Consider the following 24,290-nt stretch of genomic DNA (forward strand, 5'->3'; position numbering starts at 1 on the left):
AGGGAGACAGGAAAAAATGTACAATTTTATAATAATTCAAATTACAACTGCAGTAAGTAATTCAAAGTAAGAGTACAGGGTTCTATGAATATCTCAATGCAAGATCTAGCAATTACACAGAAAGAGGGAAATTTATATTTACTAGTTGAAAGATCTTTTACACTTGAAAGTTTAGATACATTACATGAAAAAAAAGAAATTGCCAAATAAGGTGCACAGGATAATTCAATTTCATTTATACAGTTGCCCCTTAAAATTGTAAAAATATTATTATTACAGTTTTTGTGAAATATTATGCATGTATAAATCCACAGGAAAAAAACGTAGGAATTACTTTGAACTATCAACAGAAGTCATCTCTGATATTTTTGTTAAATATTTTTATAAGGATTTAATTGTTTGCAACAAGCACATGCATTTCATTTGTGCTCAGAAAAAAATTCTTTAAATGTATTTAAAATATAAGTTTAGGAATATAAAATTAACTGCAACATGAGTCTGATGCCTGAACACTGACCTACATCTAGTAAATGCTCAGTTCAGTTCAGTTTAGTCACTCAGTCATGCCCGACTCTTTGCAACCCCATGGACTGCAGCATGACAGGCCTCCCTGTCCATTACCAACTCCCAGAGTTTACTCAAACTCATGTCCACTGAGTCGGTGATGCCATCAACCATCTCATCCTCTGTCGTCCCCTTCTCCTCCCACCTTCAGTCTTTCCCAGAATCAGAGTCTTTTCAAAGGAGTCAGTTCTTTGCATCAAGTGGCCAAAGTATTGGAGTTTCAGCTTCAACATCAGTCCTTCCAATGAATATTCAGGACTGATTTCCTTTAGGATGGACTGGTTGGATCTCCTTGCAGTCCAAAGGACTCTCAAGAGTCTTTCTCCAACCCCACTGTTCAAAAGCATCAATTCTTTGGCGCTCAGCTTTCTTTATAGTCCAACTTTCACATCCATACATGACTACTGGAAAAACCATAGTCTTAACCAGACAGACCTTTGTTGGCAAAGGAATGTCTCTGCTTTTTAATATGCTGTCTAGGTTGGTCATAACTTCTCTTCCAAGGAGCAAGCGTCTTTTAATTTCATGGCTTCAGTCACCATCTGCAGTGATTTTGGAGCCCCCCAAAATAGTCTGTCACTGTTCTCCTGTTTTCCCATCTATTTGCCATGAAGTGATGGGACCAGATGCCATGATTTTAGTTTTCTGAATGTTGAGCTTTAAGCCAAATTTTTCACCCTACTCTTTCACTTTCATCAAGAGGCTCTTTAGTTCTTCTTTGCTTTCTGCCATAAGGGTGGTGTCATCTGCATATCTGAGGTTATTGATATTTCTCCCAGCAATCTTGATTCCAGCTTGTGCTTCATCCAGCCCACTGTTTCTCATGATGTATTCTGCATATAAGTTAAATAAGCAGGGTGACAATATACAGCCTTGATATACTCCTTTCCTGATTTGCAACCAGTCTGTTGTTCCATGTCCAGTTCTAACTGTTGCTTCGTGACCTGCATACAGATTTCTCAGGAGGCAGGTCAGGTGGTCTGGTATTCCCATCTCTCGAAGAATTCTCCACAGTTTGTGGTGATCCACACAGTCAAAGGCTTTGGAATAGTCAATAAAGCAGAAATAGATGTTTTTCTGGAACTCTTGCTTTTTCGATAATCCAACAGATGTTGGCAATTTGATCTCTGGTTCCTTTGCCTTTTCTAAAACCAGCTTGAACATCTGAAAGTTCATGGTTCACGTACTGTTGAAGCCTGGCTTGCAGAATTTTGAGCATTACTTCAGTAGCGTGTGAAATGAGTGCAATTGTGTGGTAGTTTGAGCATTCTTTGGCATTGCCTTTCTTTGGGATTGGAATGAAAACTGACCCTTTCCAGTCCTGTGGCTACTGCTGAGTTTTCCAAATTTGCTGGCATACTGAGTGCAGCACTTTCACAGCATCATCTTTTAGGATTTGAAATAGCTCATCTGTAATTCCATCACCTCCACTAGCTTTGTTCATAGTGATGCTTCCTAAGGCCCACTTGACTTCACATTCTAGGATGTCTAGCTCTAGGTTAATGATCAAACCATTGTGATTATCTGGGTTGTGAAGATCGTTTTTGTACAGTTTTTCTGTGTATTCTTGCCACCTCTTCTTAATATCTTATGCTTCCGTTAGGTCCATACCATTTCTGTCCTTTACTGAGCCCATCTTTGCATGAAATGTTCCCTTGCAGTATTTTGTTAAGTACTCACTGTGTGTTTATTTTGTGAGAGCCAAAATCATCTCTACTTTAATTCCTTCAGTATTTCTATAAACTAAGGGAAATCAGAACTTACTTTCATTGCTTTGTAAATGGAAAAATATAATTATCTTTAATGTTGGATACCAAATCTTGAGTTTTTACTATGAAAGAAATAATTAATTAACATATTTTAAAATGGGTTTCCCTGGTGGCTCAGATGGTAAAGAATCCACCTGCAATGCAGGAGACCTGGGTTCGATCCCTGGGTTGGGAAGATTCCTTGTAGAAGGGAATAGTGCACTGCTCTTTGGTCACTAAGTCATGTCTGACTCTTTTGTGACCCCATGGGCTATAGCCTGCCAGGCTCCTCTGAATATTTTATTTATTTATTCTTTTGTTTGTTTGCTAATGTTTTTCTATTAGGTCTTCCCAGGTGGCTCAGTGGTAAAGAAACCGCCTGCCAATGCAGGAGATGTTGGTTTGATCCTGAAATGGCCACCCACTGCAATATTCTTGCCTGGGAATTCCCATGGACAAAGGAGTCGCAAGAGTCAAACTTGACTTAGTGACTAAACAGCAGCACAACATTCTTCTATTTAAAAAGGGTTGCCATTCGCTTCTCCAAGGGATCTTCCCAACCCAGGGATTGAACCCAGGTCTCCTGCACTGCAGGTGGATTCTTTACAATCTGAGCCACCAGGGAAACCCCAGATCGAAAATGAAAAGGACATAGACCCTGCCTTCAAAACACTTTTGATTTAGTGATAGAGACAGGTACATAAATAACTTCCTAAATAAACTGCTAGAAAAGTAAGATAACCATGGGCAATTTTTAGATGTAGACATAACTTAACATGCCAGTGCATGCACATTCTTCTATAGTGTGCCACAGAATTATACAGTTTATTATGAGGGAAAGCAAGGGCAGAAAGCATCAATGGCTTCCTCTTTTGCAAAACACAAAAATTCAGAAAAATAAATTTGAACTGAGAAGAGGAGAAAGACAAATTTTGCTCAAATAGCTGTCATACTTATAAAGCTTCATGGCTTTTGTGTAAAAAGTCACTTTCTAGTCTTTATGTAATGATCCTTAATTGTGAAACAGTTTAGCTGCTGACAATGTAAAACCATTGCAGAAAAAGTCCTTCTATCTCAAAAAAGTTCTGCTTTTCTCTTTTTTGTCAGTTTTTCTAGTGGTGACTGTGGTAATGAAAGAAAGCCTTAGATCCATAGTGATAAGATGGAGTGGTTATTTTTCCTTCTTGGCAGTCAGCATGGGCATTTATATTGAGAGCTCACTAATAAGCATTTTCATTATCAGTGTAATGAAACACCTTCATAATGGTTTTGCAGACAGAATCAGCTCTCACTGAGACATGCACTCATTCATCCAACCAACAGTCTCTATCACTTACAATATGCCAAATCATTATTGGGCTCTGAGCTCTAAGAAATAAGAAAGCCAAAGTCCATGCTCTTAAATTCACGTAGAGACTCACTATATAGGGAACAAATTTCCTAAGCTCTGGCATCCTGTGGTGAATAGAATCAACCATACTGTTACCCACATGGTCTTCATTTCTTCATTCATTTAATAAATGTGCATTGAGCTCCTTCTAAGTAGCAAGAACTGTGCTAAACACAAAACAGCAGTTAAAAGCAGCCATGGCCTCTGTTCTAAAAGAGCACATAGTCAGGCTGGGGCAGACTGAAGAAGCAATTGTTAGTTTCCTAAACAATTTCCATTATCCCTTCTTTTTCTCTAAAAGAAAACTGATTCTTGCATGGGGAGCAATATGTCCAGCTTCACATAATGGGTCACGATAAGTTTAAACCTGTGATTCCCAAACTGTATGCTCAGTTTCCAAGGTCACTGGAGTAAACTCACTGGGGGCCACAGCATATTTTCATTTTCAAGGGAAACACAGTGGAGCTCAGTACCTGTTGGACAGCATGCACTACTAGCTTAAGGTGCAGTTTTCACACAGGATTACCACATACCTTTAGACTATGCCATATCACTGCAAAACTGGACTGTCAGTGGTTGCTGACTGAAAAAGAAAGTATGGCATGAAATGCATGTAGAATGAGAAATGGCAATGTCCAGTGTGATTCCAGTGTTTGAGAAGTTATGGAGTACCCAATACAGAATTCTCATTAATAACACATGGCTATTATTGTTCTTTCAATTTATGTGCATAATTTATTCAAATGGCTACTAAGTTGTAAATGGAATTATTATGTATTTCTTGGGGCTTCCCTGATAGCTCAGTTGGTAAAAAATCTGCCTGCAATGCAGAGACCCTGGTTCAATTCCTGGGTTGGGAAGATATGCTGAAAAAGGAGTAGGTTACCCACCCCAGTATTCTTGGGCTTCCCTGGTGGCTCAGCTCATAAAGAATCTGCCTGCAATGAGGGATACCTGGATATGATCTCTGGGTTGGGAAGATCCCCTGTAGAAGGGAAAGGCAACCCACTCCAGTATTCTGGCCTGGAGAATTCCATGGACTGAATAGTCCATGGGGTCGCAAAGAGTCAGACACGACTGAGTGACTGTCACTTGGCACCATGAAAATACTTACTGAGATCTCAAGGGAGCTGTGAACCAAGAAAGTTTGGGAGCCTTTGGGCAAAGCCAATCATGTAAAACCTGTTTCCTGTTTCTTCAGCTTCCTTGTCTCTAGAGGTGACCATATGACCCAATTCCAGCCTAAGCAGAAATATGCTGGGAGGTAAAGGAGGAATGAAGGTGCTCAGAGAACATTTACTTTCCTGATAAAAGGGGACAGACAATGACTAAGATTGTTAGTTGTCCTTCAAAGTCCAATTCCTTTAGCAGTAAAATCTTACAAGTTTCAGCTACAGACCACATGCTCCAGTATATTTTCCAGCTACATATGACCAATTGACTAAGCTCTGGCTAAAGGTACATGAGCAGAAGTGACACATGAAAATTCTGGATTATACCCTACAAAGGAATGGGTGCACCTTCTAGTTCTGTTCCTTTCATGGGTCACAGCCTTGTCCTGGTGAAGGGGCTTGCATAAATCAATGAAGCTATGAGCCATGCTGTGCAGGGCCAGACAAGATGGAAAGGTCCTAGTGGAGAGTTCTGACAAAACATGAACCCCTGGAAGAGGCAATGGCAAACAACTCCAGTATTCTTGCCACCAGAATCCCATGACCAGTATGAAAACGCAAAAAGTTATGACACTGGAAGATGAGCCCCTCATGTAGGAAGGTGTCCAGTATGCTCTTGGGGAAGAGCAGAGGGCAATTACTATATATAGTATGCTAGTACAGTAAAATCTCTTTGATATGAATACATCCTATTGATTCAAAATAATAACTGGATACATTCACATTATTATAATGCATAAACCATATTACTTTGGTTAATAAGCGAGATTTAGTTAGTGAGTCAACTTGAGATTCTTAACCTGTACTACTTAGGACTAGACTCCAGCTCATGGTGGGTTACCTCTCCAAGGTGCAGGTCGCATGATAGTTGGACTATGACCAGGAGTAGCAAAGAGGCAGAGCTTTAGCCATTCCATGAATGAGTCTCTCTTAACTGAGGTAGAAATATGAAAAAGTGACAAAAAGACAAAAGGAGACTTAAGAACAGATATGAATCAGCTAATGTCTCAGTTTCCCCTGTCCCATGGTTCATGTTATATCCATCTGGTTATTCGAACTGGCCTTTTTCTCAGTTCTTCAAATATGCCATGCTCATTCCTACTTCATGGCTTTTGCGTGTGCTGTTTGCTCTGCCTAGAACGCTGTCATGTCCCCAAAGTTCTTCAATCCCCTCCCACTCTGCCTAGCTACATCTTCATTTTCCAGATCTCTTTCTGCACCTCACCTCAGAGAAGCCATACCTGACCCTCAGCTTAAGTTATACTCTTTTAAACATGCTGTACAGAGTCTTGTAAAACCCATGACACTTGAAAAAAGTTATCAAGTTTTCTTTTATGTTAGAGTAAAACCTCCATTAGGGTGGGTTCCAATTCTGTCCCAGGTCATTGTTAAATTCCCAGGACTTTTCTCGTTTGATACATATTAGATATTTGATAAATATTTGTTCCATGAATGAATAAACAAAAGGAGAAAGAAATCCTATACCTTCAGTTGAAATGATCATTTAAGGATTTATGGTGGAGAAAGCCTTTGAGACAGGCTCTGAAAATGGACACAATAGTGAGATGCAGTGGGAATAGTTGATGCTGAGGTTAGGAGATAAAAAAAGCTGGAGGGTGCTTGGCGAGGAGTGGACAGTTCAGTTTGGCCATAGAATATGGACCATATAGAGAGTAGGAAAAGATTAGGTTGGAAAGGAAGGTCAACATAATATGGTGGGAAAGGCCTGTCTTGAAAATATTTAATTTTGTATTTGATCATGAGAAAAACAAAGGAACTGTATACATAAGCTAAATGAAAGGAGAAAGAGAAAGCATGGAGGAAACCTGTCCACAAACCAAGTGATGGTCCAGGCAACAACTAATAATAATAAAAACTGAACAGCTGACAGCAGAACATTAATGGAAAAAAAAAAGGCAGTGAGAAAAAGAATTACATGTTTAATGTGGATTCTGTGGAGAAAGACTAAAATGTTTAGCTAAAATATCTAGGGGGAGACAAGAAAGAGAGATAAGCTGGTGTGCCGTCTGAGATTTCTGTAAGAGTAACTGGGAAAATGATGAAGCTAGGAAAGTCAGAATAATCTGGTTTTAGAGATAGTGAAAGAGGGGAATGATGTAACACACTGAACTGTAACCAATGTAACAATATTGAGCTGGATTTTTTAAAAAACTCACCTTGAACACTGTAGATCAGTGACTGAAGATTAATGTAGAACTTCTCCTCTGATGAGAGTTTATCATTACATTTCTGATAATTCCTAGTCTGTTTTTCACATGCTTTTGTACCGGGGGGGGGGGGTGCTTCAAGCTGTAAGATAAACATAGTGTGCTTTTTTGGAGAAATAACTGTGCAGAAAATTTGAGGCAATAACCACCAACCAACTTGATCCCTTCGCCCAACTTAAAAATACTTTTTACATTAAAACAAACAGAAATGTGTTAGAAGAGAAGGCAAGAATCACTTGGATTTTTTTTTTTTTAAAGAATTTTATTTGTTCATTTTTGGCTGTGCTGCATCGTCATTGCTGCAAAGGCTTTTCTCTAGTTGTAGCAAGCGGGGCCTCCTCTCTAGTGGGGGTGCATGGACTTATTGAGGTGGCTTCTTTGTTGTAGGGCACAGGCTCTAGGGTGCTCAGGTTTCAGTAGTTGCAGTGTGTTGGCTCAGAAGTTGTGGTTCCAGGGCTCTAGAGCACAGGCTTAACAGGTTGTGGCACATGGGCTTAATTGCTCTGTGACCTGGGGGATCCCAGGACCAGGGATCAGATCGATATCCCCTGTATTGGTAGGTAGATTCTTTGCCACTGAGCCATCAGGGAAGCCCAAGATTCACTTGGATTTTTAAATTACTCTCTCAAATTCGAAGAAATATCATGCTTGGCAAACTGCTTTATGGTCTACCAACCTTGCCCCAGTCTCCCCATCCGTCATTTGGAGTTTATTTTGCTAAGTAAGGTGTCTAAATAGTTTTTCACATCTGTTACAGCTAGTAAGTGGCATAGCAAGAATTTTAAACCAGATCTCTCTAGAGTGTCCACTCTGAACACTACTTCCCTATATATTATTGTATAATTCAATGGTATTTGAGTTTTAACATTTAGCATCACTCACCAAGTAAATGACAACATAATGCCAAATACTGACAGCTGGCAATTTTTCAGTATGCATTAGCGGGGTCTCCAAGAATGCAATCAGAGCAAGTGATTTTTCACAGGGCTTGGGAGACATGGAAGATGGGATCAGCAAAAGGACTAGTGTGCTATTTCCTAGCTCAGTTTCAGTTCAGTTCAGTCGCTCAGTTGTGTCCGACTCTTTGTGACCCCATGAACCACAGCACGCCAGGCCCCCTGTCCATCACCAACTCCCGGAGTCTACCCAAACTCGTCCATTGAGTTGGTGATGCCATCCAACCATCTCATCCTCTGTCATCCCCTTCTCCTCCTGCCTTCAACCTTTCCCAGCTCACTGACCATTAATTTACATGGGCATGTTCATTCTTTGAAGGCTCAAACCATCCTTCAAACTTTTAAAACATAAAGCTGATATCATTTTCCTGTTCAAACTCTTGAAAGCACAATTTAGAAAGTCCTTCACAATCTGGTTCCAGGGACTTCCCTAGTGGTCCAGTGACTGGGAATCTGCAGAGCATGGGCTCTAGACTTCAAGGGTTAGTAAAGGTTAGTCAGATTAAAGTGGGGAAACTGGGTTGAGAGGGAGAGCATTTCAGGCAAGAACAGGCAGAAGCAACATCATGCGGAAGAAAGAGCCAGGCCCACCAAAGAGAGTTCACTGAGGGAAGGATGATGAGAGATGAGGCTGACAAGGCAGGTTGGCAAAAGCCAGAAGCTGAAAAGTCATGTGGAATGCGGGCCTTCCCTTCATGGGCAATGGGAAGTCCACAAAGGGTACTGAGCAAGCAATGAGATACTTAGATCAGACTTGTGCTTCAGATAGTTCACTCTAGAGTCACTTGGAAATGGTATTAACAGGCACTGCTCCATGACTGCTATTTCCAGATGTATTATCTTCTACTGACTTTTACAGGTAAATGTGGAAACTAATGAATGGATTTACTTAACAAAATTGTAGTTTGAATTCTTATCGGATTTTAAAACACAGTAATTAAAAATACAAAAGCTTTCCACTGAAAGCCTTAGGGTGCATGTTAGTGTGTTTGTTTTGTTTTTTACAAACTTTAATAACTATAATAAGCAAATTACTTTGAAGCACTCCATTTTTAAGATGTTGCTCAATGTATGAAATGTGATATTATAGCATTACCAATCTGCTTTATAATCTTTTTAAAAAAGTGCTTATTTGAATACACAAATATGATCAATGAATACAGAATTATATAATCACCAAAAGAAGTTACTAGAGTTTTCATAATGGTCTTTTGGTTTTTCCTCTGCTGATACTGGTGCCAAAGAAATTAGGTTATAACTATTGTTTCTCTTTGTGGCTGAAGAAACATTTCCAAGTACAGAATGAATGGAGTTCATTCAGAGGCCTTGCAAATGGGCTGTGGCCCCTTATTATGCATAATGGGCCCCAGAGAGGATATTTAGAACAAAACCAACTTTTCTTTTTTAACCCATTGACAAGGTCTTCACATTTTAAAGGAGCTCTACACCCCGGATTTACTTAAGTTTATCCGTCCTTTTATCACAATCTCTACAGAAAGATATTAAGGATCCTCGACAGTCTTCCACTCAGAAAAGGCAGCTGATTCTTAAAAATTTATTTATTCATTTTATTTTTGGTTGTGCTGGGTCTTCATTGCTGCACCTGGGCTTTCTCTAGTTGTGGCGAGCAGGAGCTACTCTAGTTGTATGTGGGTTTATCTTGTTGCAAGAAGCATGGGCTCTCGGCATGCAGGCTCAATAATTGTGGTACATGGGCTTAGTTTCCCAGAGGCATGTGGAATCTTCCTGGACCAGGGATTGAACCTATGTCCCCTGCATTGGCAGGTGGATTGTTATCCACTGTACCACCAGGGAGGTCCTGAATTTTTTTTTTAATAACAGGTTAAACTGCATGTTATTTAAAACTTTAATTACAGAGGACATAGGCTTTTCCAAAAGCCTAAGCCTGACACAATGACATGAAATAACATTTGAGAAGAAAATAAAGAGAGCTTGGTGGAGAGGGCAAGTCCCTGTAAATGGAAAAAAGGTGAAAAAGTGTTGCATCTTTCAGTAAACCTAATTTTTTTGTTTATTGTTGTTCCTGAATACATCAGGGCATCATGCACTTTTCTTTGAGTTCTTAAAAGGCAAGACAAGACACTACAAGTTGGGAAAAGAGGTTGTAACCCACTTCCTCCACACCCTCTTGACACTTACTATCAATCCTTCCTGTGGTCTTTGCTTATGCAGTATCCTGTCTTATTATGACTGGACTGTGAAGAGTCAAATAACTGTCATCAACAATGTAGTATCAAACTGCAGGTCCCATATTTTTGTTAAACTTACCCATTTTGTCAACTTGGTCCATTCTTACCCCCTGTTCAACCACAGAACAATCTCCTAAAGGTGCCAAGTTCACAGCTGGCAAATTAGCAGAGAAGTAAAAGAGTTGGACATGACAGCAACTAAACAACAACAAAAAAAAAACTGTCATCTAATGCAATGGCTTCAGACAAAGTCAAAGGATTTTAATCTGAGAGGAAAGGAATTTCAAATTTTTGACCCACAAGTTCAATATTTAAAGGTTCTCTCATATTTTTTTTTTTTTTTAGCAAGGGAACTAATTTATTCCTAGATTGGCCAGAGATGGATCTATCTTTGTCTCAAAGTAGCTTGCAGGTTGGACTACAAAGGACACACAGAAACCCAGTGAAAAGAGAGTAATGTGGTAGAAAGGAGATGGGCTCTTGGCATGTGCTTGCCCATCAGCCTGCATTTCTGAGCAAGCATTCAGGGGCTGGCTGAGATGCCTGCCTCCTCCACTTCACTAGCCAGCCGGGGACAAGCAGTGCTCCCTCGAACTGTGTACTTTTGAAGCACTTGATAGAAACTCTTCTTAATGGAGATATTAAAGATTAAAGAACAATTCTGAAACTGAATCATTATGGAAGAATAAAGAAAGAAAGAAAACTGTCTAAGTCAAGTGAAACCACCTCTGACAGAGCACTGACAGAGGACAGTTCCTCTTTTCCCAGGAACTCTTGAAGGGCTAAAGCTGCAGCCGGATAATTGCTAATTAACCCCTTCATGTTTTCATTAAGTAAATATCTATTAAGCTTGTCACATATCCAGAGTTGTAGTTTTATTATATAAGCATGGCATAATGACCATACAGGTACTCTAAGAATTTTATTACATAACAATATTATATACTTACAGTAGAAATAATAGTAGTCTACCTCATCAGGTTGTGGAAAGGCTGAGAGGAGAAAATAAGCATAAAGTGCTCATAGCCATATTCCTCTTGCATCATGATTGCAATATGGTCACTACTATAATTATTGCTCTAATAGAAGCTGTTCATATAAAGCTTTATTTCTTTGTCCAGCTACAAATACGTTTTAATGGAGATACAGGGACTAAATAATAACTGAGATTTGAGTAAGATCTGGAAAAAAAGGATATACTTTTGATCCAGAGGTATTTATAAGACTTCAAACCACCCCAAGACTTGGATTTCTTCTTGTTGCTGTTGTTCAGTCGCTGTCGTGTCCGACTATTTGTGACCCCATGCACTGCAGCACAAGAAATCTAAAGCAAGAAAGCAAGAGAATTGTAGGTGCCTTAATTCCTGAAGTTTGTGAAGAGATTTGCAATTTTGAGAATTTAGGCTTTGACAATGAATTAGGAAATTTGAATCCTGGCTCCACGACTTAATCTCTCTGTTCCTGAGTTTTCTTGTGCATAAAATGGAACCAATAGTTCTACCTACCTACACCTCAGGGTTGGGTTGTTGTGAACAATTTGCAGACTCTCTGCTCTTCAGTACAATTACCCATGTGTTAAGATTTCCGTAGACTTCCCTGGTGGCCCAGTGGTTAAGAATCTGCCTGCCAACTCAGGGGACATGGGTTCAATCCTTGGTCCAGGAAGATTCCACATGCTACAGGACAACCAAGCCCATGCACCACAACTACTGATGCCCGCAAGCTCTACAGCCCACGCTCTGCAACAAGAGAAGACACCACAATGAGAGCCCACACACCGCAACTAGAAAGCAGCCCAGGTCACCACAGCTAGAGAAAGACCGCACACAGCAATGAAGACCCAGCACAGTCTAAATAAGTAAAGTTTAAAAAAAGGAATTCCTTAGTACTATCACCCATCTATTTGAGAAATAGCTTCCTTAATCTTTCCTAACTCCGTCACTCCCTCCTTATTTGCAAAGATCTAGGCTGACTCCCTCCACAGTCACTACATCCAAGATGCCCATGCACCTTATTTCAGTTCCTGTGGAGCCTACAATGAACACCTATATGTACCCTGTCTTTCCCTCTAGAGTCAAAATGAAAAAGGAGAAACCAGAAGTGGTGGTTTCTATATAGTTATTAGCAGCTAAACAACAACAACCAAAAATAACTTAGATAAAAGATATTTTTTTGGAGTTACTAAAAAAAAAGTTACAGGTTCTGGCTTCTGGAACAAAGGAAGGAAGCAAAGTTATAATAATTGATTATATTCTACAAGGAGTAGCAATACCTTGGTCAAAAGTAAAGAAATTTGGTTGGGTTACTCCCTTCCCTGGTGGCTCAGAAGGTAAAGAATCTGCTTGAAATGTGGGAGATCCGGGCTCCATCTTCTGGGTTGGGAAGATTCCCTGGAGAAGAGAACGGCTACCCACTCCAGTATTCTGGTCTGGAGAATTCCATGGACTGTATAGTCCATGGAGTCACAAAGAATCAGACATGACTGAGCGACTTTTACTCACTCACTCCCTAGAAAATAACAAGAAAACCCGAGGTTCATAAAAGTTATATGAAGAAGTAAGGATTCAAAACCAAGAAAACAAAAACAAAACACAAACAAACAAAAAGTCAGATGAGAGTTCCACTTAGGTATGTGATGGAATTCTTGCTCACTATGCCCACCTTGAATCAAGGGAAGGGGGGGTGTATTGCAATATCCAAAACTGGAAATACGAATATATTTTCTGAGTAAAGTTGTTAAATAGAATGATTTTTTTTTTTTTACATAATGGGATTAATAGGATTTTGTAAGTGACCTAAAATTGCATACAATAATAACAACTGCCATTAAATTAAATGACAATGTGCTTAGTCACTCAGTCACGTCCAACTCTTTGTGACCCCGTGGATTGTAGCCTGCTAGGCTCCTCTCTGTCCATGGAATTGTCCAGGCAAGAATATTGAAGTGAGTACCCTTTCCCTTCTTCAGGGGATTTTCCCAACCCAGAGACTGAACTTAGGTCTCCTACACTGCAGGTGGATTCTTTACCATCTGAGCCACCAGGGAAGCCCAAATGAGAGTGTAATAGATGTTTTTCTGAAACTGCCATCCAAGAGTCATTCTCTTTTCTTCTAATAATAAATCTACACTTTTCCTCTAGGGAACAATGTTCCCTGTGCCTTTTGTCCTTATGCTTTGGATGGAACTGAAATCATCCCAGATTCTGGAGGTAGGTATGTGATCTAGGTTGGACTTATTTAAAACAATTATTTGGGGGCTGGAAACATGCAAATATGAATTTAATCAAGGTAAGGCCAAGACTTTTGTGGGTTTTTCTGAGAGGAGCTGACCCTTTTTTCCTTTTAAATTGGAAACCAGTAAGATGTTAATATAGAGGTGGTAAGAGTCAGCATTAAGAACTTCTTTCAAAATAAAGCAAATATCAAGAAAAGCAGTTGAAGAAATGCATCAAAATCAAATCTGAGAGTACTGTTTGAATCTTTAATATTAATTAATATTTTTAAGTTTTAGCCAGTTTTCTTTTCCTTCCCTCCCTTTTCCCTTTCTTCTTTCCTTTGCTTCGTATACGCCTGCAACTGAGAATGTTAATACAATCTGTTTTATGTTAGCCTGTATATATACTTTTTCTTTAACCCACAAAACAAGCCTATGCTGCTGCTGCTAAGTCGCTTCAGTTGTGTCCGACTCTGTGCGACCCCATAGATGGCAGCCCACCAGGCTCCCCCATCCCTGGGATTCTCCAGGCAAGAACACTGGAGTGGGTTGCCATTTCCTTCTCCAATGCAGGAAAGTGAAAAGTGAAAGTGAAGTTACTCAGTTGTGTCCGACTCTTAGCGACCCCATGGACTGCAGCCTACCAGGCTCCTCTGTCCATGGGATTTTCCAGGCAAGAGTACTGGAATGGGGTGCCATTGCCTTCTCCAAAACAAGCCTATAGCTGAACATAATTATTCTCATTTTCTGATCACAACTGAGGAATTCCATGGTCATGCACCTAATAAGCCACAAAGCTATGATTCAACTTGAGGTCAGTCTGATTCCAAAGCAGATGGTCTTCACTATACTCGCTGCTCTCAGAGAACAGGGGTCCTAAGGCACCAAGCCTTGAGGTTTCAACAGCTTATATGTACTTATAATTTAAGGGTCGTGTCTGTATGATAGACATGATGTGAGAATAACACATTTGCTCTGGCCTGTGATGTGAAAATTGATTTACTTTTGAAAATGTACTGATTCTTTGACCAGGCCTCAGTTTTAAAAATCTGTTTTATTGAAATATAGTTGACTAACAATGTTGTGTTAGTTTCTGGTTATATATTTATCTGGTTATATATACATATACATATATATAGTTTCAGTTATATATAGCTGCTTCTTAGAATATTACTGAAATGATTGTCAAGGACAAGTCATTTATAAAATGTATTTTTTAAATAATCTTTTTAATTACTAAGTATTTTTAAAAATTTATTTGGCTGCTTTGGGTCTTAGTTGTGGCATACAAGATCTTCTTTGGATCATGCAGGATATTTAGTGGCTGGTGTATGGATTCTCTAGTTGTGGCACTAGGGCTTGGTAGTAGTTGTGGTTAGTGGACTTAGCTGCTCTGAGGCATGTGGGATCTGAGTTCCCCGACCGGGGATTGAACCTGTGTCCCTTGCATTGCAAGGCAAATTCTTAACCACTGGACCACAGAGAAGTCCCTAAAATGTATTTCTTTAAAGCAAATTGTATTTTCTACTTTTAGCCTAAAAATCAGGTATATGTCCAAGAGAAAATTTTCATATTCGTTCATCCTGTAACAGACATTTAGAGATGTTTAGACATTTAGAGCATATCAGGCAAGAAGCAATGGAGTATCTGAACTGGGTTGCCTAGAACAAAAATTTGCCTAAGTGGTTATACCCACTTTGGGATATATCCCGTGTTATATTCTGTGTGGCAATGTACCACTTTGCTCTACTTGTGAAATTTCAAAGGAAGTAATTTTTTCAAAGGATAAGAGTCTGAGAGACAGTACTGAATAAATCTCCTGCGTCTCAGTTTCCTCACCAGTAAAATGATAATAATGGTTCGATTATTATTATTATTTTGGCCATGCAGCATGTGGGATCTTAGTTCCCTGACCAGGAATTGAACCACTGCCCCCTGCAGTTGGAAGGGCAGAATCTTAGCCACTGGACTACCAGGGAAGTCCTAGCAATACTGCTATTAGTAGGACACCACCCTCTCCTAAGTTTCTCAACTAAATGAACTTCTGACTTGAAACTTAACTATTTAGTTAAGTTTGAGTATTTATTGATTAGATTTCCAAAGGATTCAATTCAATTTTCTCTTCTCTCTCATGCCCTTTCTTCCACGCACATAAAAATATGCTACATAATTTATCTCAAAAAAAAAAAACAAGTTATAATACATGCTCAGCATTGAAATATGCTAATTGTATTTTATCAAGGAACAAAAGATCATTGCCATACATGGTGAACAAGGAAATACATCAATAGTTTTCATTACAAAAATGCATTGTTTTAAAAATACCTCTCTTCTCAGATTTTCTGCCAAAGTTAATGTAGCCTTGTGGCTTAGATAAGTTTTACAAAACAAAAGCCAGGTATCTTGAATCACTTAAAGTATGGTGACTTCAGAACAGGGATAGTATTATTGTTTAAATAACATTATATCATTTTAACATATTCCGTCTTTCTATTTAGGGAGAAACTAGGCTAAGACAATAGGGAAATCTTTCAAATAAATGAAATTAGAGAAATTTTCCTTTATTCCTCTCACCATAATACATTAGAATGGATCATTGGAATCTATTTCAAACAAATCAGAAGTCTCTATTATATCTGTATTGCAAAGACCAAAATGTTTAAGTTGTCATCTCAGAGCAGCAGATAGCTTTGAAAACAAACACATTTATTTTCTAGCTTATTGAGTTAGGTTAAATTTAGTTTAAGTGTTAGTCACTCAGTCGTGTCCAACTCTTTGCGACGCCATGGACTGTATAGCCTGCCAGGCTACAGCCTCCTGTCCATGGAATTCTCCAGGCAAGAATATTGGAGTGGGTAGCCATCCCCTTCTCCAGGGGATGATATTCAGGTCTCCCACATTGGAGACAGATTCATTACCACCTGAGCTACCAGGGAAGCCCTCTTTAAGCTTTCAGTCAGTCACTTCAGTCGCTCAGTCGTGTCCGACTCTGTGCGACCCCATGAACCGCAGTATGCCAAGCCTCCCTGTCGTTCATCAACTTCCGGAGTTTACCCAAACTCATGTCCATTGAGTCGGTGATGCCATCCAACCATCTCATCCTCTGTTGTCCCCTTCTCCTCCTGCCCCCAATCCTTCCCAGCATTAGGGTCTTTTCCAATGAGTCAGCTCTTCGCATCAGGTGGCCAAAGTATTGGAGTTTCAACTTCAACATCAGTCCTTCCAATGAACACCCAGGACTGATCTCCTTTAGGATGGACTGGTTGGATCTCCTTGCAGTCCAAGGGACCCTCAAGAGTCTTCTCCAACACCACAGTTCAAAAGCATCAGTTCTTTGGCACTCAGCTTTCCTTATAGTCCAACTCTCACATCCATACATGACTACTGGAAAAACCATAGCCTTTGTTGACAAAGTAAAGTCTCTGCTTTCTAATATGCTGTCTAGGTTGGTCACAACTTTCCTTCCAAGGAGTAAGCGTCTTTTAATTTCATGGCTGCAGTCACCATCTGCAGTGATTTTGGAGCCCAAAAAAATAAAGTCAGCCACTGTTGCCACTGTTTCCCCATCTCTTTGCCATGAAGTGATGGGACCAGATGCCATGATCTTAGTTTTCTGAATGTTGAGCTTTAAGCCAACTTTTTCACTCTCCTCTTTCACTTTCATCAAGAGGCTCTTTAGTTCTTCTTCACTTTCTGCCATAAGGGTGGTGTCATCTGCATATCTGAGGTTATTGATATTTCTCACGGCAATCTTGATTCCAGCTTGTGCTTCATCCAGCCCAGCATTTCTCATGATGTACTCTGCATATAAGTTAAATAAGCAGGGTGACAATATACAGCCTTGATGTACTCCTTTTCCTATTTGGAACTAGTCTGTTGTTCCATGTTCAGTTCTAACTGTTGCTTCCTGATCTGCATACAGGTTTCTCAAGAGACAGGTCTGGTGGTCTGGTATGCTCATCTCTTGAAGAATTTTCCACAGTTTATTGTGATCCACACAGTCAAAGGCTTTGGCATAGTCAATAAAGCAGAAATAGATGTTTTTATGAAACTTTCTTGCTTTTTCGATGATCCAGCGGATGTTGGCAATTTGATCTCTGGTTCCTCTGCCTTTTCTAAAACCAGCTTGAACATCTGGAAGTTCATGGTTCACGTATGCTGAAGCCTGGCTTGGAGAATTTTGAGCATTACTTTACTAGCGTGTGAGATGAGTGCAATTGTGCGGTAGTTTGATCATTCTTTGGCATTGCCTTTCTTTGGGACTGGAATGAAAACTGACCTTTTCCAGTCCTGTGGCCACCGCTGAGTATTCCAGATGTGCTGGCATATCGAGTGCAGCACTTTCACAGCATCATCTTTGAGGATTTGAAATAGCTCAACTGGAGTTCCATCACCTCCACTAGCTTTGTTCGTAGTGATGCTTTCTAAGGCCCACTTGACTTCACATTCCAGGACGTCTGGCTCTAGGTGAGTGATCGATCACACTATCGTGATTATCTGGGTCATGAAGATCTTTTCTGTACAGTTCTTCTGTGTATTCTTGCCACTTCTTAATATCTTCTGCTTCCGTTAGGTCCATACCATTTCTGTCCTTTATCGAGTCCATCTTTGCATGAAATGTTCCCTTGGTATCTCTAATTTTCTTGAAGAGATCTCTAATCTTTCCCATTCTGTTGTTTTCCTCTATTTCTTTGCAGTGATCACTGAGGAAGGCTTTCTTTCTTTTTTTTTTTTTTTTGAGGAAGGCTTTCTTATCTCTCCTTGCTATTCTTTGGAACTCAGCATTCAGATGCGAATATCTTTCCTTTTCTCCTTTGCTTTTTGCTTCTCTTCTTTTCCCAGCTATTTGTAAGGCCTCCTCAGACAGCCATTTTGCTTTTTTGCATTTCTTTTCCATAGGGATGGTCTTGATCCCTGTCTCCTGTACAGTGTCACGAACCTCTGTCCATAGTTCACCAGGCATTCTGTCTATCAGATCTAGTCCCTTAAATCTATTTGTCACTTCCACTGTATAATCAAGGGATTTGGTGTAGGTCATACCTGAATGGTCTAGTGGTTTTCCCTACTTTCTTCAATTTAAGTCTGAATTTGGCAATAAGGAGTTCATGATCTGAGCCACAGTCTGCTCCCGGTCTTGTTTTTGCTGACTGTATAGAGCTTCTCCATCTTTGGCTGCAAAGAATATAATCAATCTGATTTTGGTGTTGATCATCTAGTGATGTCCATGTGTAGAGTCTTCTCTTGTGTTGTTGGAAGAGGGTGTTTGCTATGACCAGTACATTCTCTTGGCAAAACTCTATTAGCCTTTGCCCTGCTTCATTCTGTACTCAAAGGCCAAATTTGCCCGTTACGCCAGGTGTTTCCTGACTTCCTACTTTTGCATTCCAGTCCCCTATAATGAAAAGGACATCTTTTTTGGGTGTTAGTTCTAAAAGGTCTTGTAGGTCTTCATAGAACCGTTCAAGTTCAGCTTCTTCAGTGTTATTGGTCGGGGCATAGACTTGGATTACCGTGATATTGAATGGTTTGCCTTAACAGAGATCATTCTGTCGTTTTTGAGGTTGCATCCAAGTACTGCATTTCAGACTCTTTTACTGACTATGATGACTACTTCATTTCTTCTAAGGGATTCCTGCCCACAATAGTAGATATGATGGTCATCTGAGTTAAATTCATCCATTCCAGTCCATTTTAGATTGCTGATTCCTAGAATGTCAACGTTCACTCTTGCCATCTCCTGTTTGACCACTTCCAATTTGCCTTGATTCATGGACCTAATATTCCAGGTTTCTATGCAATATTGCTCTTTACAGCATGGGACCTTGCTTCTATCACCAGTCACACCCACAACTGGGTGTTGTTTTTGCTTTGGTTCTGTCCTTTCTTTCTTTCAGGAGTTATTTCTCCACTATCTCCAGTAGCATATTGGGCACCTACCGACCTGGGGAGTTCATCTTTAAGCTTTAATATTGAGTTATTAATTAACTCAAAAAAATTGTATACATTTAGGTTGTACAACAAGATTTTTTTAAGAAGTACACTCTGATGATTTCATATATTATATATGGTGGAATGATTACTACAACCAAGTTAATTTAATACAGACATCATCACTTTGCATAGTTATCTTTTTAGTGTGTGTGGTGAGAACACTTAAGATTTACTTCCTTGGCAAATTTCAAGTATACCATTATGGTATCATTGACTATAATTATCATGCTGTACAATGGATCCTCAGAACTTATTTATCTTATAAATGAAAGTTTGTACCCTTTGACCAACATCTCTCCACTCTTCTCTAGCTCCTGGCAACCACCAGTCTATTCTCTTATTCTAAGAATTTGATTTTTTTTTAGATTCCATGTATATGTGAGATCATACACTGTTTGTCTTTCTGTGTCGAGCTTATTTCACCTAGCATAATACCTTCTATATTCATTGGAAGGTCTGATGCTGAAGCTGAAGCTCCAACAGTTTGGCCACCTGATGCAAAGAGCCAACTCATTGGAAAAGACCTTGATGCTGGGAAAGATTGAAAGCAGGAGGAGAAGGGGACAACAGAGGATGAGATGGTTGCATGGCATCACTGGTTCAATGGTCATGAGTTTGAGCAAACTCCAGGAGATAATGAAGGACAGGGAAGCCTAACGTGCTGCAGTCCATGGGGTCGCAAAGAGTTGGACACAACTGAATAACAATGCATTCCATGTCATCACAAATGGCAGGATTCCTTTTCAATGACTGAATAATATTTATATATGTGTGTGTGTGTATATATATATATACACATTATGTAAAATATATATACAATTTTTTAATTTATTCATTCATAGACAGACCTGTTGTTTGCACATCTTGGCTACTGTAAATATGCTGCAATGAATATGGAAGTGCAGATACCTCTTCAAGAGACAGATCATTTCCCATTTAGAAGTGGGAATGCTGGATCATATGGTGGTTCTATTCTTAGCTTTTAGAGGAACCCCCGATGTTGTTTTCCATAGTGCCTCTATCAATCTACATTTCAGTAACAGTACACAAGGATTCCCTTTCTCCACATTCTTGCCAATGCTTATCTCTAGTACTTTTGATAATAGCTGTCCTAAAAGCTGTGAGGTGACATATCATTGTGGTTTTGATTTGCATTTCTCTGAGGATTAGCGATATTGAATAACTTTTCATACACCTGTTAGTCATTTGTGTGTCTTTGAAAAAATGTCTCTCCAGGTCCTTTGTCCAGGGACATAAAACAAGGTGCAAAAATTTCATGGTCTAAAGGTATTGAAATCATACAGAGTCTGCTCTCTTATTACTTTGGGATTATGTCAAAAATCAATATTATCAAAAGATATTTGAAAATAACACATATTTTCAAGTGCAATGTGACATTTACCACATTGAGAGATAGAGATATTTGACTTAGCCATTAAAAGCCTCAATAAAGTTAGAAGACTGAAAAAATACAGAGGGTGATTGCAGAGAAGAAAGCACTTAAATGAGGAATTAATATCAAAACGAGAAACTAATATCAAAGCTAGTTTTAAAAATCCCATGTATATGGAAATTAAATGTCCACTTTAAATGATGGATGTATCTAATAAGCTGTAACAAGGAAAATTAGAAAATATTTGTAAAAGAATAAAAATGAAAAGAAAAGTTACCAGAATTTGTTGCATGCAGCTGAAGCTACTCAATGTGGAGTCTTGAGTAAGATATGAAAACAGATAATAGGCAACAGCATAAAGTTTTGTGAAATTTGAACAAAATTTGTACTTTAGCTCATAATAGTATATCACATGGTAATTTCCTGTTTGTTTTTTTTTTTTTACAACATAATACTTCTTTATAGTTTCAGAATTGGATTAGAAGTTTCAAGCCTCATTCAAAATTTTTAAATCACTAAGATAATAAATTTTCTAGATTTTAGCAGTAATACTAGATGCCAAAATACATGGAAATATATCAAAGTCTTGAGAGAATATAAATTAGAAATCTACCACTCTATTCATACTAAGTCAAACAAGTGAAACCAAAAGGTCATAAATTTTTTAGCTAGGCAAAAATTAATAAATTTTCTAAAATATGCATATTATATTATACATACTATATATATATGTATTCAAAAGCCTCTCTACTACACTTGATAAAGGTTTGAGAAAGAACAACAATGACAATAACAACAAAAAAGAGATGGAGAAATTGGAAAACATAAACTAAATGCAGATACTTTTTAAGGTTTTTATGTACTTGATGAGCTGAACACTCAGTTTAGATTCAGTTACACAATTATAAGATTTTTTTATCACACAATTATTCTTTCAAAATTGAATGTGCCTGTACAAATGTCCAATGTAGACAGCTGTCCAAACAATAAGAATTCTATGTATCAAGACAGGTGCTGTTATTACCCTCCAAATCCATAACACAAGTGTTCATTTATAAGATTTGAAAGAAAAAGACTTAACATAAAAATAAATAATTAAATATCTTGGTAGGAAAATAGAGCAATGAATTTCAATTTATTACATGCACAAAAAACTTTAATATATAGTCTGAAGAAAATTATAGACATTTGTCCACTGCTGAGGAAGTATTTTGATACCACATAATAATACCTGATTTGAGAAATTTAGTCCAGCTAACTCAGAAGTTCAGGACACTGCTTCAAAGTGTTACTAAGAGTCACTTCGTACATTTACAAAACCTGAAGAATCAACCTAATTTACAAATTTTGAGACAAGAGCTACTTCAGGACAAGAACAAACTTACTGATCATGGTTTTGCCAGTACCTCTCTGAGGCTACTGAATGTATCAGGCTTTGAATGTATGAAGGAGCATGTCTGACTGAAGACCTACCCTACTGGAAGAAAAGTTGTACAATGGTCAACTTACACTGTCCCACAGGCTTAAAATCAATGGCCAGATGATCAAAAGCAGTTCTCAATTAGGGGTGATATGCCCCCCATAGGACATTTGACAGTACCTGGAGTCATTTTGGGGTGTCACAACTGACAAGGGTGCTGGCGTCGAGGAGGTAAAAGCTAGGGATGCTGCCAAACATCCCATAATGACCAGGTCAGCTCCGCCCAACAAAAATCTGTCTGGCCCAAAATGTCAATATTGCTAAGGTTAAGAAATCTCTAATATTCAGAAGTTAACGGAATATTAATGTCAGTATTAGATGGTCATCCAGAGCCAAATCCACCAAACCCTACCTTGCTTAAATAAAAAGTTTCATTATACAGTTGAGTACTCATTTTCCAAAAAGGAAAAGCTACTGAAATGGAAATGTGGAAGCAAAATGAAAAGCCTTCCATGTTCTCTTAGCTAATAGACAATTTTTCACATATCTTTGTATTTATCATCACATGTGTTATTTAGGAACTGTGGTTGAACACAAGTTACAATAGAATGCTAACACAGACATCTCATTTCTCCTAAAAAATACACACTCATTATTGGCATGAGAATACGGAAAGAGGAAAGGTAAAGATATTCGTGGATATAGTTAACATCTCTTGAATGCTTTCAATCTGTTAAGGACTATACTAAGCGCTTTCCCCGGGTTTTCATGTAACTGGTTAAGTTCTATCAATTTCAGAAATTAAGTGTTCCAGTAAGAACACTCTTAGCTCATTTACATAAAGTTGTATTATAATTTATCTTCTACATCTTTCTTTCCTCCTCTAGACTGTGAGATCTTCTGGAGGACAGGGTCCCTTGTCTTATTCATCATTTTATCCCTAAGGGCCTGGCACCTTATCACAAAATAGTGCATTCATTAGAGGTTTGTTACATGAATAAAGGTATTACTATTCAGTAAAACAGCTTCTTTCTCTTCATGGACTAATATTTACAAAATGCTCTCATATATATGTTTGTCTATCATATACCACTGTGAGAAAGTTAAATAAGAAGTTTCTGTCCTCTGAATTTCTGTATTATAGGGAATAAGGGAGAAGAGAAAAAAGGGTCATTTTCCTTCCACCTAAATGTCAGTCAAAAATAATATATAAATTATTATTGTAACCAAGAAATACTGATAGTTGTATAGGTCTGACCAAACTGGATGGAGAGTATATGCTCTCAGAGTATGGACTGGGTGAGTAAACACAAAATATAACACCTTCCAATTTTTTTCAACACAAACGATCTCTGTGTTTGTTTTCTTAGATGAGAAAAGAAGGCCTGTGGGATGGTCTCCGGTCACTTTGAGCTAGTCTGCAACAGCGGATCCTTATCAGTCTGCTACCCAGTGAGCGGAAAGACCCCAAAATGGGCTGCCAGAGAGCTGCAACACATGCTAAGCACTTGTAATCTCTCTTGTTTTCTTACTTTTCCTGTTTTCATTGGCAGAATTTTTTCCCTGCCCAAAGCAGAGCTGCAAATGAAAGCAGCTGCCCAAAGTGGAAGAAGTTCAAAGACCAGGGAAGAAAGAGAAAGGAGGTGGGGTCAAATGAGGAAAACAACTGAGGACAACACGAAGACTCTTGGCAGCTCTGCCTGGTACAAAAGTCTAAAACAGAAAACATACGGGGGACAGACAGATGGATGGCTGGCAGCCATGGCAAAGTGATGCACCCATAGGCTCTCAAGTGACAACTGAACATCATATTTTTACACAGACTCATAAGCATTTAATGCTCCCAGGGTGAGAAGTATTTCTAAATGCTTTTCTCTGAACTTCTGGTGGTTACTCTTTGGGCATCTGTCATATATTCATTCGTGTTTCTGAATCATGCCACAGATGAAAATCTACTTGAAATCATGGTATGAATTTCTTCTTTCATTTTATAACTTAAAAGTC

At 38.8% G+C, this 24,290-nt stretch overlaps 1 protein-coding gene and 1 long non-coding RNA gene across 41 annotated transcripts in view; one reads left to right on the forward strand and one right to left on the reverse strand.

Annotated features, from left to right (window-relative positions):
* The window catches only part of LOC145507181 (uncharacterized), a 349,446-nt gene that overhangs the window by 190,094 nt on the left and 135,062 nt on the right, over positions 1–24,290 (forward strand). The window lies entirely within an intron of this gene.
* Positions 1–24,290, reverse strand: part of LOC145507178 (uncharacterized) — a 127,902-nt gene that overhangs the window by 62,343 nt on the left and 41,269 nt on the right. For 14 of the 40 annotated variants that reach the window (XR_014054663.1, XR_014054665.1, XR_014054662.1 and 11 more), the window contains one exon: positions 7,052–7,184. Coding sequence is in view for 3 of the 40 variants with exons in the window: in XM_081493153.1 (XP_081349279.1) it covers positions 7,052–7,184 (133 nt within the window). In the remaining 37 variants the exon portion in view is untranslated. Of the gene's footprint in view, positions 1–4,235; positions 4,286–5,715; positions 5,809–7,051; positions 7,185–10,347; positions 10,467–10,596; positions 12,008–12,540; positions 12,777–24,290 lie in introns of those variants that run through there. The other 26 variants (XR_014054660.1, XR_014054658.1, XR_014054666.1 and 23 more) reach the window with 11 other exon arrangements.

This window comes from Giraffa tippelskirchi, chromosome 5, assembly GCF_054371585.1.
Source record: "Giraffa tippelskirchi isolate mGirTip1 chromosome 5, T2T-mGirTip1v1.2.pri, whole genome shotgun sequence".
Classification (NCBI taxonomy): domain Eukaryota; kingdom Metazoa; phylum Chordata; class Mammalia; order Artiodactyla; family Giraffidae; genus Giraffa; species Giraffa tippelskirchi.